General features: G+C 37.6%; 1 protein-coding gene across 1 annotated transcript; it reads right to left on the bottom strand.

The window, feature by feature from the left end:
• Positions 1-918: 918 nt before the first annotated feature.
• LOC121391823 lies at positions 919-15,022 on the bottom strand. The gene is made up of 7 exons (XM_041523312.1): positions 14,964-15,022; positions 12,796-12,891; positions 10,193-10,339; positions 8,746-8,847; positions 5,371-5,512; positions 4,757-4,839; positions 919-1,036 (listed from the first exon to the last, which is right to left on the bottom strand). Exons 2-7 carry the CDS (start codon positions 12,871-12,873, stop codon positions 1,025-1,027), a joined length of 564 nt encoding a protein of 187 aa, XP_041379246.1. The 5' UTR covers positions 12,874-12,891; positions 14,964-15,022; the 3' UTR covers positions 919-1,024.
• Between the last annotated feature and the right edge of the window lie 5,797 nt (positions 15,023-20,819).

The raw sequence follows: 20,819 nt of genomic DNA, 5'->3' as shown, positions 1-20,819 counted from the left end.
CCCCCCCCCCCCCCCCCCCCCAACCCCTCCTGTTCCGGAATTGGTCACTGGCGAAGTCAGAGGTTTAGTCCGGGGTGGGCGTGCCTGAACCTTAGTTCGATAGGGGCACGTAAAAACAGTTCCGCATCCGCATCTAACAGTGCATCGAACCGATAAGTGTGTAAAACAAACAGAGGTGTGAAACCCCTTGCAGCCATTAAGAGCTCGTGTGGATTGCCTGACTAGTCTTAACTGGTCGCGTTTATTGAAGGCAGGGGATTTGTTGTTTTAGCAGTAACCGTTTAAATAAAACGAATTTCTTTTATTCTTGACACTTTGTTTTGGATTATGACCGTCCGGATCCGGAAGCTGAATATCCGGACTAATGAATACATTTGCAAAGTAGCCGTTTCGTTTTGTCGCTTATCTGTCCGGAAAGTGGGGTTTCCGGATAATCGGAGTCCGGATTAACGAGGTTCGACTGTAATAATAATAATTAAAAAAAAAATAATAATAATAATTATATAATGAATTGAATTAAAGTTACATTTTGTTATAAATTTAACACTGAAAACAGTCATAAACGCAAACTATTTAAACTACATGACGTCATTTTATGTTTGCCAAATCGTGATGACGCCATATTTAGTACCGACAAGGTAATTGGTTTGTAAGCGTCAAATCGCCCAATAATATTGTACGTTACAAAAATGCAGAATGTTTCCCACTGAGAAAATATGAAAACTATTTCCCAGTTATGAGTGACAGTTGGGGTAATAAAAACACGTTTTGTGTCTTAGACTCAGCGCCAGAGAGGTTGCACGCAGGTTTGAGTTATATATGCGTGGTTCTGACAGTTAACGTATGATGACGCATTTGGGTTGCATTTCCCAACTCACTCAGAATTATTTTAATAAAAAATAATGAAGTGATTCGTTGTGGATTTTGAATTATTTTTTTTATTGCACATCATTATGTTAAACAGCTACACACACTAGGATTTTAAAATATTTACTATGCTCCGCTGTATGACTCTTATTAGCAATTATTGTTGGTTCTGAAAAACAAGAGAAACAGAAAGCGTTAAAGTTTGTTTTGTTTAAACGACACCACCAGAGTACATTGATTTATTAATCATCAGCTATTAAATATCAACTATTTGGTAATTTTGACATATAGTCTTAGAAAGAAAACCCGCTACATTTTTCCATTAGTAGGCAAGGAATCTTTTATATGCATTTTCCCACAGATATGAAAAAACATACTACGGCCTTTGACCAGTTTTGGTGCACTGATTGGAACGAAAATAAAATACAGCTATCAAGTCTATAGTTAAAATGCACTTAACAAAACAAAAAAACACCCACAAAACAACAACAAACAAACAACAAACAAACAACAAAAAACAAACAAACAAAAAACAAACAAAAAACAAACAAAAACAACAAACACAAAAAACAAACAAACAAACAAAACAAACAAACAAACAAACTAAACATAACAACAACATGAAAAGACATGTGCAAGGTCCAGATAGGGTATTGCATCAGACATGTTTTGTCAGGGTTGCGTCATATCGAGAACTTGTCGTCGAGTGTCCACCATAGAACTTTTGTTAGGCTTTCAGTTCTTAGATGTTATAAGCCTGATCGAACAACTTCTCTTCCAGAACGAAATGACGGTCTTTAAAATCGGCATATGATGAGCATGACCAAGAAAGGAAAATTTACTATTGGAAAGCTGATGTCATCCTTATAACCATACAGCTGTATGAAGACAAACATCCTTCCGAATCTCTACGTATAAATAAAGGTGTGAAACACAGTTTATACTTCTGTTGTTTCCTTTATGTTTCCTCTGCAGTGTAAATCAATTGTAAGTAATATCTAATAATATTACGATATGATATAAGAGCGTTCATATATCGAAAGGTGAAATTAAACGTTTTCGCCAGACTCCTTTGTGTTGATTTAGCCAGATTAGTTAGACAATATCATGCATATGCATAGAAAGAAAGAAAGAAATGTTTTATTCAACGACGCACTCAACACATTTTATTTACGGTTATATGGCGTCAGTCATATGCATAGAGAAACAAATCGGCAAGTAGTGAAGCAGAGTTGGTGCCCATGGGAATACCTACTGCCTGTCTATATGTCATATCCCAACATGTGAAATGTATTTTGCCAATAAGGAAGTCCAGCTTTTTTACTTACGTCTGTCTCAGTGCACGTTTGTCTTGATTAATTTCCAGTCTTTAACAAATTGTCCAGTTCCATTGAAGATAGTTACATATATATTTGAATCCCTGTTCACATAATGCCGCTTTAATTAAGTGGAGATTTCCTTACGTTTTTCGTGAGGATTCGTTGTGTACTGTGTTAAAATATCGAATATTTTAACACTGGTGGACTTTGGTCTGGATTACGATTGGATATTTTCAAGTAAATATTTGGTATCCTTAAGTATCAACATGTGATTAATAGCACTCGTCTCGAAGACGTTTTGGCAATACACTGAATATTGATAGTATTCAGGATAATGGCTACTTTTAACTAGGACCTATAATATTATGTTCTTTTTTCATGCATATAGAGAAGGCTGTTTAGTAACAAAGCATTGTGGTCATCTAATCCAAGGCTGGACACAGCTTGATTTAGCTTAGCATAATATGCTAGTGAAACAGAAAGCACAATGCATGTCGGAACGTTCTAAAGTACTGCCTCATTTTGGATGTTGGCCTTCATTATTATAAAAAGAAAAACAACAACAGTGCATTGAAAAACATACAGTATATCGTTTAAACCATCTTGTAAAATAATAAATCCAAATCTGGGTTATGTCCCTTCAAATATATACTCTGTCAAAAAAGAAACGCATAGGTGATAGGGAAAGAAGAAAAGTGTTTGATTTTACAAAATATTGGGTGTTTTTTTGTGCAATGTTGCTGAATGACTATGTTTGTTAATGTTCCTGGAATGGAACAGCATGCCCAAATGCACCCTAAAACAAATTTAACTCACGTTGTGGCATGTTGTGCGACAATTGCAGGAAATCTGCGTGAAATGGTCAGATTTACCGGCCTCGGTGGCGTCGTGGTTAGCCCATCGGTCTACAGTCTGGTAGGTACTGGGTTCGGATCCCAGTTGAGGCATGGGTCTTTTAATCCAGATACCAACTCCAAACCCTGAGTGAGTGCTCCGCAAGGCTCAGGGGATAGGTGTAAACCACTTGCACCGACCAGTCATCCATAGCTGGTTCAACAAAGGCCATGGTTTGTGCTATTCTGCCTGTGGGAAGCGCAAATAAAAGATCCCTTGCTGCCTGTCGTAAAAGAGTAGCCCATGTAGTGGCGACAGCCTATACAAAAGCAGTGTCAGAATGACCATATGTTTGACGTCCAACAGCCGATGATAAGACAAAAAATCAATGTGCTCTAGTGGCGTCGTTAAATAAAACAAACTTTACTTTTTTGGTCAGATTGTGGGGAATGCACGTGAAAGTCAGGCAAAAGATTGGGGTAGTGATGGTTATTTAAAGCTGCAATGCTCGCAATGATGCCTCATTTCTATTTCGACGTAGACGAGTTACAAGATGCCAAGACTAAACCTGCCGAATCGAAACATTGCAATAGCCCGCCTCCAGTTAGGTGTATCGCAGTCAGCAGCCGCACGCCACATGAACGTCCATCAGAGCACCATTTCACGTCTCTGAGACAGGTACCAGCAGTTTCAATCAGCTGAAGATCGGCCCAGAAGTGGAAGACTTCGCACAACAACTGCTGCACAAGATCGCTACATCCGGGTTCTACACTTGCGTCACCAAACTGCCACAGCAACAAACACTGCTGGACGCATACCTGGTTTGAGAAGGGTGTCTGCACAAACCATTCGGAACCGACTTCGAGAAGCAGGTTTACGGGCTAGGAGACCGTATGTTGGACCCGTCCTGCGATGTCAACATCGACATTTACGTGTTTGCTGGTGTACGAATGTACAGGGGTGGAACTTGGGAAACTGGCGGAGAGTATGTTTCAGCGACGAGTCACGTTTCCTTCTACAGCGACGTGATGGACGACGACATGTTTACAGACGCCGCAATGAACGTTTTGCCAACAACAGAAGCCTAAGTTGACAGATTCGGTAGAGGGAGTGTCACGATGTGGGGAGCCATCTCATACACCGGCAGAAGTAAACTTGTGTTCGTACAAGGCAACCTGACAGATGTACGCTACCGGGATGAAATTCTTCGCCGTCACATGCTTCCCATTTTGGATCAACAGAGATAACTCTTTCAGCAGGACAATGCCAGGCCGCATAAGACACGTGTAACAATGGGTTTTCTACAGAATGAGAACATTAATGTGCTGTCATGGCCATCAAAATCGCCAGATCTCAACCCCATTGAACATCTATGGGACGAACTGGACAGACGTGGACGCCAGCGTGACCCGCAGCCTCAGACGCTTTCGCAACTGTCGCATGCACTGCAGGAAGAATGGGCTAGGATTTCACGTGCCCTGATTCAGAGACTCATTCAGTCTATGTCAAGGAGATGTCGCGCAGTGACTGCTGCTGGTGGCCACACAAGGTACTGATTTCAGCGTCCTCGTGCGATGTTGCTTGTTGACTAAAACGCCTCCACTGCCGTCAGTCAATAGCAAGAACATTGTCACATACTCATGTCAAATTTGACTGTGATACGATCATAAATAACGAAACTATGTCACTTTATATTAAAGAGATAATTCCACAAATATATTTGGAAGGTTACTCACCATATGTGCGTAATCAGCTGGGTAGCCTACATTTTGACACGAACTACAAATAATACACCAGCTACGTTTCACTACCTTCTTAGCTGAAAAAGCAATCATAATGTTTATAATAATGATTACAGGACTTGATGATGTCAATGATATAAAATTAAATAATTTGGTTTTGCCTTGTTTGGCTGATTAATATATACATGTGTGTGTGTGTGTATATATATATATTAATTGCCTTAAAGAGACTGTTGAAAATATGTTTCCGACTATAAGGGCTTGTTTTAACGAATTAAACACTTTTAAATACATTTTCCTATTTACAATATCAGCATCTCTATATTTATTAAAACTGGTGTCTAGTCGTCCTATTGCATGTAGTTGCCCAAGCTGGATTTTATATTATTTAAATTGTTTTAAGTGTTTGCAGGAATCAAATACTCCCCCCCCCCCCCCCCCACACACACACACCTCTCTCTCTCTCTCTCTCTCTCTCTCTCTCTCTCTCTCTCTCTCTCTCTCTCTCTCTCTCTCTCTCTCTCTCTCTCTCTCTCTCTCTCTCTCTCTCTCTCTCCACACTCTTCCCTCTCCCTCTTTTTCATAAGGCAAGGTCTTGGATTTGATACCTCGCTTAAGTGGTTTCAACATGAAGACTTTGGAGTCGCTACAGAAGTCATCCAAGAAAGATCCAATTTTCCTCTTCACTTTATCTTTTGCCAGTGGATTCTTCGCAACATCCCAATGCTCCATCGTCTGGACAAATTCACTCTTCATCGAATGGAAAACAATGAAAGTTATTACACAGACAATTAACGCCATACGTATGTAATATTGTTTACCATATTTGAGGAGACTATAAAAACACCATTTGGAAACAAAAAACTGAAACAGAAAAAAATAACAAAGGGGTAGAGGTGGGATTGACGGCTGGTTCATAACATTCAAGGAATCTAATTCGTTGCAGGGTTTTTTTTGTTTTGTTATTATTGTTGTTATTATTATCATCATCATCATCATCATCATCATTATTATAATTATAATTATAATTATAATTATCATTGTCATCATTATCATCATCATCATTATCATCATCATCATCGTCATCATCATTATCATTATTATCATTATCATCATTATCATTATCATTATCATTATTATTATTACAAATAACATAAACACATTTTTAAAAATTCAAAGTCACAAACTCTAAACAGAAAAATATCTTTAGTATGTAATTTCAGTCATAAAAACGGCTCTATTAGTCGCGCACCTTATGCGACAGCTCTACCGATAGATAGAGGATACTAAACGAGTTACCAGTGAAATAATTTTGATTTGTCAAGAGCTTTAGCGAGTGACAAATGAACATTATTTCACGAGGTGTATGTTGTTAGTGTCAACGGGAAACCGTTCTATTGGCAATCTTCATTTGAAGTTGGGCAATTTAAAATGCATTTCAATAGCAGATGACATCTGTGTAGTGAGACCTTGATGTAAAACATGGAATTACTGTTTATCCCCAAAATATAAGTTTAGCAAGACAAAATGATAATGTACTAGTGTAGCGTCCTTATAAGAGGTCATTTCATCGATTTTGTTTTTAGCCAAGCTTATGGGGTCCTTCTTTGGGTAAATATTGCAAACATGTCAATGTTTTTAAAAAAAAAAAACATTTTTTTTTCTTTCTTTTTTTTAAATTGACAAGTTAGTGTTCTTACATGCAACACAAAAATTGATCTGAGTGTCTAACCTTGAGATTCTCGTTGTAAAATGTCAAAGTTCAAGGTCACATGGTCAATATCCAAATTCACCTTAAATTCTGTGATTTTGTACATAATGATTTGTTTTGGAATGTACAGCCATAGAGACAAAGAGTTTTGATGGTATTGTGAATATATGACATAGTATTCTACTTGGGCATGGGTGTTTAGTGAAAGAGACAGCCGGAGTGAATCGGATAGTGAACCACCTGTTCGGACCAGTACTACAGCCAGATGCGGTCATATAGCAAAAACCGGAGACGAAAATGATGTATGTTGTTAGTGCCAACAAAACCCCGTTCTATTGGCAATCTTCATCTGAAGTTGGGCAATTTAACATGGATTTCAATGGCAGATGACATCTGTGTAGTGTTACCTTAATGTAAAACATCCCCGAAATATAAGTTTATCCCTGAAATATAAGTTTAGCAAGCCAAAATGAGAATGTACTAGTGTAGCATCCTTATAAGAGGTCATTTCATCAATTTGTTTTTTTAGCCAAGCTTATGGGTGCCCTCTTTGGGTAAATACTGCAAACATGTCAATGTTTTTATTTTATTATTATTATTTTTATTATTATTATTATTATTATTATTATTATTATTATTATTATTATTATTATTATTATTATTATTGCATGTATTATTATTATTATATGTAACATATAAATTGATCTGAGTGTCTAACATTGAGTTCCTCGTTGTAAATGTCAAATTTCAAGGTCACAAGGTCAATATCCAAATTCACCTTAAATTCTGTGATTTTGTGCATAATGAATGTTTTGGAATGTACAGCCATAGTGACAAATTTTTTATATTGTATTGTGAATATATAACATAGTATTCTACTTGGGACATGGGTGTATAGTGGAAGAGACAGCCGGAGTGAATAAGTTAGTGAACCACCTGTTCGGACCAGTACTACAGCCAGATGCGGTCATATAGCAAAAACCGGAGACGGAAATGTTCTCAATTTTTAAGTAAAAATAAATGCTTATATAATGTATGTTCGCAATGGGATATGTTGTTAGTGCCAATGAGAACCCGTTCTATTGGCAATCTCCATTTGAAGTTTGGCAATTTAACATGGATTCCAATGGCAGATGACATCTGTATAGTGACACCTTTGTAGCACGTGCGTCAAAAACTTTAGCATCCACCAGCAGAAAATATTGTTAACTATGTAACCTATTTCGGTGAGTGAAATGTTTAGTGGTATTGCCAACACAAAAAAGCTTTCCAACACAAAACTGTGCAATGTGTTATCAACACATGTATGTTGTTCAACAAAACATGTACTTACAGTAATTTATAAAAATATTATTTTAAATATTTTAAAGCAAATTACTTCAAGAAGCAATGTTAACAGATAACATTTTAGGAAAGCGAGTATAACAATTCTGATGTCTTGCATTCGTGTTATGAGTTGAACAAATGAATGGTTATAATGGTAAGATGGTTTTGCTCAAATATAAGCTGCATTCTGAGCTTAAATAAATATATAAACAGATGTCCAGAAAGATATTTATGTTAAAACATATAAGGACCATATATTTTTGGCAAGTATCTGTAAAGACAGTTTTTCCAGCAAACACCGTGACCATCATATGACTTCAATAACGAAATAGCAGTACAGTTGCGAACAGACGAAAATAGTTTTTTTAAAATTGAGTTTTCTTTCAAATTACATTGTTACAAAATCAAAGGAAACAGATATTAAGAAATGTGCCGTGTTTATGAGTGGGTTAAATTCAATCTTGCTTTCTTTGTTCGTTTTAACCTTATTTTTTACAAACATTTCTGTTTACTTTCCCCATGTAACAGTCAACGACGTCAGAAATCTTCAAATATACGTACAAACGATGCAACCACCGGAACAGGTCACTCACCGAAACATAGCCAAGGACAATACCTACTTCGTTGTTAAAGGGACAAACCCTAGTTTTTAAACACTACGGAATATTTTCACTATTAGAGCCGTTTATGATCACTGAAATCAAACATTACTTATATTTTATTCTTTAGATTATCCATTTCCGTCATCCTAGTGTCTGAGAAATAGCGGTTTATTGATTCGAGTTCTATTCTACTTTTAAGGATATTTCCTGTTTAAAGTTCACAGACTCTCCTTTCACTCCATTGTAACTTTACCCAAATGAGTTACAGGTTTGTAAATTAAATAAACTTAGTGTTCCCTTTTACGGGTCTGAGGCTTTAATTTCAGTGAGTTGGTGACACTGACCCCATTTTCCAGGGCCTTCTTCATGTATTCATAGGTATCCTTCTTCCCGAGTCGCTTCACCAGACATTCCCGTGTCACTGGATCCTTCATGGCTACCAAGCGCTAAAACACATAAAGTATTTAGCTGAATCATAGGTAACGGTGGGGAAGGGTTCAGACCTCCCCATATGTTAGTATTATGCACTGCCCACTCTCCCCTAATTGAAAGGCGAAATAATATAGAGTTGTCCCATAGCCCATAGGTATGAACAAAAAAAATCATCCGCAAACTTATGTGAGAACGGCTTTGCCGATTCACACAGTTTGCGGATGATTTTTTTGTTCATACCCCGATGAACGTAAAAGAAATAACAGACAATCCTTAATTGAAATCCAGCAGTCACATGTATTCGTTATTTGTAAGCATATACTAAGAACCAGGTACAAGTAATATTTGTTTTGTTTCATGATACTACCAAATCACATTGCTTGATTAACAATCGGGTATGGGATGTTGGACGTTTGATAACAACGTCATGGTGCACTGGCTGGGACGAGAAATAGCCCAATGGGCCCACCGACGGGGATCGATCCCTCACGGAAAGCAATACCGCTAGGCTACGTCCCGTCCCTGGATACACGGGACATGCAAAAACAAGAAAATAGGCCACGTGAAACGCTCCGAAATGATCCTTTCCAGGCAGAGCTTTTATTTTTGTTGTTGTTGTTGTTTTTATTGTTGTTGTTTTGGATTTTCGGGTTTTAATGCGACGCTATAATGTACACCTTTTCATTGTAAATCCATATCAGCAGTCGAAGCATATTACCGACGCGAAATATGCGAGGTGAAACACTAAAGTGGAAACATATTAACGGTTTTACGCCATGCTGGAGCTACAATGGAAAGGTTTCCATCATGGGGTGGCGTAAAAAACCCATATAATAAATAAATAAATAAAATAAATAAATAAAATAAATAAAATAAATAAATAAATAAAATAAAACAAAACAAATAAAATCAACGAAAACCCCCCACAAATAAACAAACATACAACAACAACACCACCGAACAAACGCTTTGACACCACGGAGTAAAAATATTTTTCGTAGCGCTTCACTCGACATTCCTTTTTGCTCACCTAATGGGATTCCTGTATTTGGTACCAGCTTACCAAGACTGATGGAAAGGGACCGCTACCCGTCCTCGTTTACAACCAAGATAGAACGATTTTACCAGAGCGTTAAACGCCGCATGTTTAATTGTTGTTTCATGACGCATAAAACGCGTAAGTGGAATCGGGCCTCAAAACTTTGAAAATTCAACACTTAATATTATGTTGATTTTTTCTGCCCGCGCTTCATCCATTTTGTTATTTGACAGCCCGTTAATTGGCATCTGCAGATAATGGCGGACGCTCATTATTAAGCCGAAGCTACTTGGAAAACTCCAGTTGGAAGAATAGCTTACCTTCTCAAAGTCGTGCTGGTTAATTGTTCTTCGGTTGCATTTGCTTGGATTATCCACTGGATCGGGTATCATCAACATACTGCGCCGATTGAGACCTACGACCCCATTGACCTTCTCTCCTTTGTAACTGGTTGTTACGAAACGCCACTATAAAAGAGAAAACCTCTCATATTCACAATTCAAGGTTTGTTATAACATGTTTCATTGACATGAACCTCGTCACTTTCCGCTACGCTACAAGATATGTACGAGGAGTTCCGAATGGCGCATTGATATAATTATTCAGTTTATATCAGTGGTTTTGATTGGTTTCAAACGTGACGTCATTAATATATTCACAAATTGGTTGATACTACGACGATCAGATTAAAGGAACAGTTCCGAGTTTTCAACAGAAGCATGAGTCCCCCACCCCCACCCACACAAACACCCAACAAAATAAACCAAATCCTATTTGTGATACAATTTCTTATTGTAAGTAACATCTTTTAAATATTATGGATTGTATCAACAAATACAAAATGGAGTTAATAGGAAGTATTCATTTCAAATTTCGTGTGGCGGTTGAAAGAACACATACGCACGAAATTATCTTAGGCAAAAATCGACTTCAAGCTCGTACCAAACATTAGGGTTACCAGAAAAGTGTATTGTATTATGATTAAACTTGCAAACCTGTTGCAATGGCTACAAACTGAGTGCAGCTCTTTAATACTAAAATGTTTGCTAATTAAAACATGATAATACCCGTAGACATTTTTAGTTTCACAAAAACAATATTTATTGCAAGGAAGCATTTATTTGGCAAATACAACACAGGAAAACTGAAATGTCTCCCCCTCCCCCACAACATCCAAACAAAACCGAAAACCAACAACGAATTATGAGCTTGTACTACAGAAAAAGTTCAAATTTGTTTAACTGTAAAACGCAATAATAAACATAAATTGAATAGTGTGATATTTAGCTATTCGTCGTCGCTTTCAGAGGACAAACTACGTAACTCTGGTAAAGCTGGTGCACTTTTATCTTGCTGAACTTGTGCTGTTTCACCGATCTTTTGTTCCTCTCGGTCATGAATTAACTCCAACTTCACACCTGCTGCAAAAGGAGTCGTATTTGAAATCGCAACTGTTGCTTTTTGAAGTGGACCTCGTATGTTCTTATTTAGGAATATAATTGTATCTGCTGTTTTGGAATCGAGTGCTGCTCGCTGTCTAGTTACGGTGAGACCTGCAGCAGAAAAGTCACGCTCGGATGGCACACTTGTACGGGGGATACAAAGGAATTGCTGTGCCAAGACTGCCATCCTTGGAAACGCAGACGCGTTCTAGACTTGAGGTGAGTGGGTGCTTGTACCTTGTTTGGTGCGCTGAGGAAGTCTAAATATTCCTGTCGTGCATCTCTGTCCAGTTCAGTTTCGACTGATATCTCAATGATGTCTCCCATTAGAAAAGACATGGCACTTTCATTTTCACAGAATTTAAATTTTTTCAGTGGTGGGCCTGATGACTGGGGTTCTTCCTTGATATGGACAGAATCACTGGACAAGTGTGGATCCTCTGTGGTAGCATGAATTGGACTGTTTGTGTCTGGTCTGTTGTCAGTGTGTTCCTGCTGCAAGTGACATATTGCTAGCGTTGTTTGTAGTAAGATCAGCTATTTTTTCAATGCCGAATTCCTCCTGGATGGATTTTAGAACAGTGGCAATGTTCTCGGCAGTGTGGCGTTCAGCAACATGACGCGTTGCAAGTATGCATGATTCCAGTGACCAGATAATGTGCTGTCACTGTGATGTACCCTTGAGTGCCAACACTTGTCCACATGTCAGTGGTTAGAGCAACAAATGGAACTGACTGCAGTTTGGATTTGAGTTGTGCTTTGCAATCTTCAAACTCTTTAAATAAATAGTTGAGTAATGTAGTTGGACACGGGACTTGATAATTAGGGTTGAGTGCTTCGCAAAAATCCACGAATCCTTTACCTTTAACAATATTCAGTGGTCGCAAATCACGTACACACATCATCATCGCCTTTTTTGTAACAGTTTCGTACCACTGCCTGTCTGCCGGTTTACGACTTTTCACGGCAAATTGACAAAAGTTACCGATAGTTGTTTGCCTAGTAGTATTAATGGGATGTGAGACTTCGCACGTGGCACTGGGGTGTTTTAAAAGAAGGTGCTTACGCATTGTACTGGTCGTACCACCATTGTAACTCAAAAGAATGCCGCAGAGACGGCATTTTGTTTTCTTTTTTTCGGTATCTAATTCAAAATTAATCCAGACGTTAGATTTTTGTTTTGTGTCCATTGTTGCAACGTCTAAGTTTACAAAAACGTCAGGAAAGGGAGGTAAAACAAATTATATCAGAGTGCTCTCCCCTGCACGGGTACTCGAGTCCTGTAAACCGGACTCGATGCTTACAAGACTCGACCCGTGCCCGAGTACTCGAGTACTCGTGGAGACCCTAACACACACACACACACACACACACACACACACACATGGCGCATTTGGTGCACTGTTAGGGACGGGGAAAAGCACAGTTTGTCAGCCATGGGGTAGATTTGGTTCTATACACATTATTATTATTATACTTACGTCTGTGTGGTCAAATCCCAATATCCCTCCAACCATCAAGGCAAATGCACAAAACAACCACACGAGCGTCATTGTCATTCGTCAGGTTAGTGACAGCTGCAATATAACAATAACACTAAACAAGAAAACAAGTACCACCATAATGGAAACCAGAGACACCGATTGATGTTGCAATAACAAACAAAATGAAATGTCTTCGAAACCATTTATTAACTTAAGTGAACAGAATTCTAATTAAACAAATTCCCCTGGGTTGTCATGCCACGAGCTGAACAGTTCAGGCCCTTTTAAGGGCCCCTATGGGCAACCTAGGGAGACATTTCAACGCCATCTAGGTCCCCTTAACGAGCTACTCTCAGCTTACTGATCTTCCAAAACTATACGTAGCTCCCTCCTTTATTTTTTGGCGGACCGTTCAAAATTGCGCCTAATTTCCGTCTCAAAAATGCGCACTATTTCTCTTTGGCTTCATCCTCCAGGATTCAAAACTCCATAGCACCATACCACCATCTGCCTGCGCCAGTGCAGGCGGTTCCCCCTCCATCCCACCCCACCCCTTTCATGTCGTGGACGGAGGAGCTGGCTGAGGCCGACACCTGTGCCCAGGACAGGCGTGCGCTACAACAGCTTGTTCTGAATGTGCACGTTAAACTCTCTGACCTGACCTGACCTGACCTAATTAAACAAATTGAAAAAAACCCAACCTAATTAATAATTGTGGCAGCAGATGTTGTTTCAGGTTTTTGCATTGAGATGTCTCAGTTACGTGGTATGACAACTCAAAGCCAATCATAACCGGCAGCCATTCTATGCTAAATTTGCTATGTTATTGATTTAACAAACAGTAATGCCAGTCTTAGGAACTGCTGTGAGGTGAACCCGAAAAACAGAATTCTAATTCCCTCCGCAAATAACGCGAAATCCATTTGCGGCAGTACAACGGTGATGAACCTGTCGGAAATGTGCGGGATTCTCCACGAGCCTATTTACATATTCATACACTACTTCCCGCTGTTTAGTTGGATGTAGTTACTTTTAAAATACCAACGTTCAATCTTTTCCTGAAGCAAAATGCATGCTTCTCTAAACGTTTATGACGTAAAGGCTGTTTATAAGCGTTTGTGTGAGACGCTGACAGGAATGCGGAAGTAACGACAACTCTACTGAATTATGAATCTTCGTTATCGAGCAGAAAACAGATGTGGTGATGAGTATTCGGAATAATGGTTGTTATTGTCGTTAATAAAACAACAAACTACAAAAACGATATTAGAAGACACAGTTGTATTACATGTAAAAACGCTATCATTATTTTACCAGGCGGATGACTTAAAACAAGATAGTACTGACCATGTTTTTGTTAACGTTGCGTTAATTTCGGGAAATGATTATTTAAAATATTTTAAAAAAGAAAATGCATTTATTGAAAATATACGTTTCACCGTCGACGCTCCGCGTCGCCAGTAAAACGTTATGTGCGACTGTAAAACCAGATTTAACGTCCGCAAACGGTCACATACAACATAGTTATCCCCTAATTTCCATATTTCTGTGGGCTTTACACCTTTCCTCTCTAGGTTATCGAAAAAAAAACAAGCAACAGTCGAGACTTTAAAGGGACATTCCTGACTTTGCTGCATTGTGAGATGTTTCCGACTAATAAAATATTTCTACGATTAAACTTACATATTAAATATATTTTCTTGTTTAGAATATCAATGTTTGTAAATTCAAAGTTTTTCTGGTCGTCTTAATATTTGTAAGAAGCCGAAACTGAATTGTACGAAAAAAACAATATTTTAGGAAATAAAATGAAATTTAACCTAGCATAAATATTAGAACAATCACAAACACGTTTTATATACAGCCACTACTATTTTATGCAGAAAAAATATATTTAATATGTAATTAAAAGTCGCTATTAGTCGATAACACCTTAAAATGTGCAGCAAACTCGGGAATGTCCCTTTAATACAAGTTAAAAGCAAGTTCGTTATAAATTGAATACTGTTCTTTGTAATACTGTTTGGCACAAAGCACCACTGAAATACCTTTATTTTCATAGTCAGCAGTAATCAATACAAATCAGACGTATTTCGGAGAAAAAAATTAAAGGAAGAAAAAAATAAAAACCCAAACGAGAACACGATAACAGAGTTTAAACGTACCTTGAAGTGTGTCCGTTGGTCGTATTTTGATACAGAACTACTTACTCTCCCTTGCCCCTTTTTATTGCATAAATGATGGCAACATTTGGTAACGGTGTTACTGATTGTTCATGAAATTTTGACACGAAACTGTGATCTGTTATCTCCGTTTTGACAGTCACGAGTTTCCAAATTCTAAAAACCGGATCTATGGGACGGACCATCTGCAACATTTGCAGTGTCAGATTGTCGCTCTTAACAAAAACGTAATTAGAACGTAAATTGATTGGTGGAAGTGGGCAGGACATATACCTTTATTATGTAATATACATTATTGGAAGTGCACTTGTCTGAGGTGACATGGGTCGCTGGATCGATCGACATCAATGGAATGGAGTAATTTCACCCATCTTAGTTAGTATCATATGGGTATTTAAGAGGGGTTGGCATACCCAACCACTCCCTTCCAGAAGACAGATATTTTATTAATATCTCACCTTATGTACATTACACATTTACAAAATAAAACAAACACAAAGGTACGTAAGCCATTTCTTATGGAATTATGACAGACAGTATAGTTAAATAATACAAGTACAGATATGTGCAATTAAAACAATAATTATAAGAACACATAGCTACCAAACCAAAATGTTTATCAAGTGCTTTTGCACTCTTTATATATCACTAATTTTGTACTCAAACTCAAAAGTTTGAGGTCTTGCTCATGGACTATTTTAATGTGTCGATCAGCAAGAAGGAAGGAAGGAAATGTTTTATTTAACGACGCACTCAACACATTTTATTTACGGTTATATGGCGTCAGACATATGGTTAAGGACCACACAGATATTGAGAGAGGAAACCCGCTGTCGCCACCTTATGTGCTACTGTTTTCGATTAGCAGCAAGGAATCGTTTATATGCACTATCCCACAGACAGGATAGTATATACCACACCAGTTCTGGAGCACCGACGGGAATCGACCTAGACCGACCGCATATCAAGCGAACGCTTTACCACAGGGCTACGTCCCGCCTCCTGTCGATCAAGAATTTGTGTCAAAATAATCGTGGGTTTAAATAGTTTAAAATATGCCAAGATGTCTTTTAAATGTTTCTTTCGTTCTGTTATTGTGTCATACTGGACAAAAATATTTGGTTAAATACATCCTAGCCTAATTCATATCAAATGTAGGTAATTGCAAGTGATTTTATGCTTATTAAATTTTGTTTTCTTATTTCAAAATCATTTTAAATATTTTTAAAATACAATTTACTTACATTTTCTTACTTAGAATATCAATATATCTTTAAAGGGACAGACCCTAGTTTCTAAACACTAAGGCATATTTTTCACTATTAGAGCCGTTTGTGATCACTGAAATCAAACATTGCTTATATGTTATATGCAATTTTCATATCTTTAAAAACGCACGTGCGTCTGATAAGTAACGGTTATGTAGTCAATTTTAATGATATTTCAACGACACAGACTCTTGTTTCACTCTGTTGTATATAAATGTGTTACAGGTTTGTAAACTACCCAAACATAGTGCCAATGTTTGCGGGTTGAACCTAGCGCCTAGGTAATAAATATACCTTAGTGACCGCGCATCAAGCGAGCGCTTTACCACTGACTACGCCCCGCCCACACAGGAAGGAAAGCACATACCACGGCCTTTGACCAGTTGTCGTGCACTGGTTGTAACGAGAAAAATCTAATCAGTTCAATGGATCCACCGAGGTGGTTCGATCCTACGACGCAAGCACCTCGGGCGAGCACTCAACCGACTGAGCTAAATCCCGCCTCATCATGCTCAGAGGTTGTGTCAGTTCTCTGGTGGAAGCATATCTAAATTTAACTACACCACACCCACACGACCTCGGTGGCGACCTGGCTACATACTGGTAGGTAATGGGTTCGAATTCGCTTGGTGTCATGTTGTGTTTGTTTTTTAAAATTTATTCGGGTATCTGTTCAAACCCAGAGGGAGTGCACAGTCCGGCTTAAAGGGGAGGTGTAACCATTTGTAACCAGTGGTCCTTAACTGGTGTAACAAAAGTCGTGGTTTATGATACTCGTCTGTGGGAAAATTCATAAAAAATATTCTACCATTTAAAAAAGTTTAAAAGTTTGTTTTGTTTAATGACCACTAGAGTACATTGATTTATGAATCATCGGCTATTGGATGTCAGACAGTTGGTAATTCTGACACATTGTCTCAGAGAGGAAACTCGCTACATTTGTCCCTTATTAGCAAAGGATCTTTTATATGCACCATCCCACAGACAGGATAGCACATATCACGGCCTGTGATATATCAGTCGTCGTGCACTGGACGGAATGACAAATAGCGCAATACCAAATCGAGCGCCTTTCCACTGGGTTACGTTCCGCCCGATTAAAAAGAAGAAGAAGAACCTGTGGCGGTAGCGTGTTTCCTAGATAGCCCACTAACAATAATGTTATCATCAGGCTAGGCAGCTGGCTGGTGTCCCCTGGAGAGCGTTCTTGAACCTTAATTAGATATAAGCACGAATATAGCCGAGGTGAGGGTGTCATAATATATCTTTAATTGAGATTAATGTGAAAAAGGGCGTTTTCGCTACATTTTGTCATCGTTTTAGGGTGTTTTATGGGAAATGATATAGTGAACGCATATATGAAAAATTCGTCGAATTCTATGAAAAATGCGGCCGGATTCCTCACACGTGTGGACAAAAAAAAGTGTTTTGTGAAAAATGAGGTCCAACATAGCTATATAGAAATTGCTGAGGTTAAAATAGGTCTCACGGGCGAACTTTCAACATGTAATAGTTATATACTTCACGTTATGTTGATTTAATGATTATACCACTATATTATAACAGATTTGGTTAGTAGAGAGAAACTAGTAAATATTGAAACAAAAACAATGTGGAGTCATTGTGAACGAGACATATTATCAAACAGAGAGTCAATGTTATAAAAATAAAATCGTGTATGTCACGGTCACAGTAACGCAGTATTTAAAATAAAAACTATAATTAAGATATAAGCAAGAGATGGAGAAATGAAAAAAGAGCAAAAAACAGAAACAAAATTATATACATAGCTTGGTGTGCGTTTCTCTTAGCTTGTTCTATACGAAGTGGATGTCTTCTTTTTATCGAGTCGAATGGTGCAATATTTGGTACAGGTGTGAGAAATAATTGTTCATTTCATAAGTTACCTGATACATTTTCACACAAGCGAGGTTTCGGTTACACCGTTCGACAAACATCAACAGGATACACACCTGAGTATTAGTCCATATGCTGATTTTATCGTCACGAACACATCGTACGTTTGGTTTCAAACTGGCGGGGGGGGGGGGGGGGGGCGGCTTTAGTCCACGTTCACATCATGCATATGCTGACAGATTCGGGGGGGGGGGGGGGGGGGGGGTGGTAATAACCGGACTTTCACATTAGTCACATTTACATCATTGATTGTTGTTGTGTTGTAGTTATGCTTACCAATACCACTTTGCCAATCATATATACACAAACATACTGAAATACTAATAATAAATAGAGGCTATTTCGTGGGATGTTTTCCGCACATCATGAGTTGACATAAATGTATTTTAAAACCCCCCACCATTTTCATTTTTGTTTTTACAAAACCACTGTTAGAAAAAGAAAACAACAACAACAACAACAGCAGCAACAGCAACAGCAACTCAAACTCAGGATTGACAAGAGAAAAACGACAACAACAACATATTTTTAAAAATGCACGTGCGTCTGAGAAATAAGTTATGGAGTCGGGTTTTAGTCTAGTTTTAACGATATTTCACCGTTCCAACATCACACACTGTTTCACTCTCTTGTAATGTTATCCAAATGTGTTACAGGTTTGTAACTTAACCAAACGTAGTGTCCATTTTTACGAGTTAAAACTAGTTTCGATAAACGGCTAGAATATATTGATTTCTTTATCATCGGCTATTGGCTGTCAAACATTTGATCACTCAGATACTCATACTTAGATATACAAATGAATGAATGAATGAATGTTTAACGACACCCCAGCACGAAAAATACATCGGCTATTGGGTGTCAAACTATGGTAATGCAAATAAATAAAGTGATGATCAACATCAATATAAAAATTCAAAAACAGTGTAAAGAACTGTGCAAAAACACAAATATCACAGAATTTTACGGACACCGAATTTTACTCAAAACTTCAATTTTGTGCTGTATTGGCCATTCTCAAAGAGAATGTTACACCCCTGCACCACGGTGAGGTTACAGCACACGCAGGGGACTTAGATATAACGACACTGTGCATGTGTTGTATTGGTTAACAATACAACAAGAGCATAAGGATTACTTAATCATCGGCTATTGGGTGTCAAACGCTACATTTTGTTTTTCAATAGAAATTTTTCCTTTTTTAAAATATGAACTTCACTTCATTTTCGCATATACTTTAGTTGTACACTTAATAGTCAATGCATTATTTGAGCTGTGGTGTCACTAAAAATTCATTCATTAATTGTTTGGGGTGACAAACTCCCGTAAATTCGCTGATGGTGTTTAGAAAGTTTGTTTTGTTTAACGACACCACCGATGGGGTTTAATTCTACTGTCTGTCGCAACTCAAATGAGCACTCTATTATTGTACTAATCGAGCCCTCTAAATCGATATCGAAAGCTTAGAATATTACAATATGACAGTATGACATGGTATAATATGATATTATAAAAATACGGTTATATTGTAAAACAAACAATAAAACAGGATAGGATCAGGTTTCATTCTGTTAGTGTGTATAATTAATTCTCTCACTTTTAGGAAATGCATCACTTGCAGGTAACAGGATGTATTCAGCTTCGTTAGTAATTTGCGTTCTGGTAAAAAACAACAATATGAGAGAGAATAACTGAAAACAACAAGAGCAATGTTCTGCTTGGTCACAATACAAATAAAACGACAATACTCAACCCATAATTAAACATTCATCCTGCGCTATGCAGAATGAAATTTGTTTTCTTGATTATATCATACTATAGTCCGTTTGGATAAAAAAAAGGTATCGATGTTTTAACATGAATAAAGAAAAGAATATAATAGATGTTTAACGACTCACCAGCACGAAAATGCATCGGTTATTGGGTGTCAAACTATGGTAAATGCAAACAAATAAAGTGATGATCAACATCAATATAAAAATTCAAGAGGCAAATAAAATCACAGTGTAAAGAACTGTGCAAAAAATACAAATATCACAGATAGTTACTGAATTTTACTACAAAAGACAGTATCACGTAAATATTGTAATAAAGGTATTGGATGGAATCGAAATGATTCCAACACATTCCGTTGTCCATGTATAATGGATATTGTTTAACATTTGTATGAAATCATGTTATAAATAATAAATCCATGCCAACTCGCATAACATTTTGAGCCAAACATTACAATGTAAATAAATAGAAATAATTTCTTAACAAATTGCTATCAAAGTCTATAGGTTAAATGTAGTTTTTTTGTTGTTTTATACTGGGAAAAAAACAACTGAATGTGTAATTATTCCTTTAGTATCAATGCACTGCATGAAAACCGCCTAACACATGTATTAAGATTTAACATCTACAGTTTGATGGTATTTTTGAAAGAAACCTTTCTTTTATCTACATTGATATATTTAAAAACTAGACTCATTCTCAGCTTCTAGGTAGTACTAAACCAAATAACTTCCGGCTAGGTCAAAGTTCGAGGTGCACCCAACTTTTGATAGAGAAGTGAACACCACAAGGCCTGTGATTGGTGACAAATGTGAATGTGTTGGTTGTAAAAAAAAAAAATGTTTCATCTGTACTAAAATGTTTGCAATTTTATTTC

The sequence above is a fragment of the Gigantopelta aegis genome, unplaced genomic scaffold (genome assembly GCF_016097555.1).
Source record: "Gigantopelta aegis isolate Gae_Host unplaced genomic scaffold, Gae_host_genome ctg2991_pilon_pilon:::debris, whole genome shotgun sequence".
NCBI classification, from domain to species: domain Eukaryota; kingdom Metazoa; phylum Mollusca; class Gastropoda; order Neomphalida; family Peltospiridae; genus Gigantopelta; species Gigantopelta aegis.
This window is presented reverse-complemented; position numbering and strand designations above follow the sequence as displayed.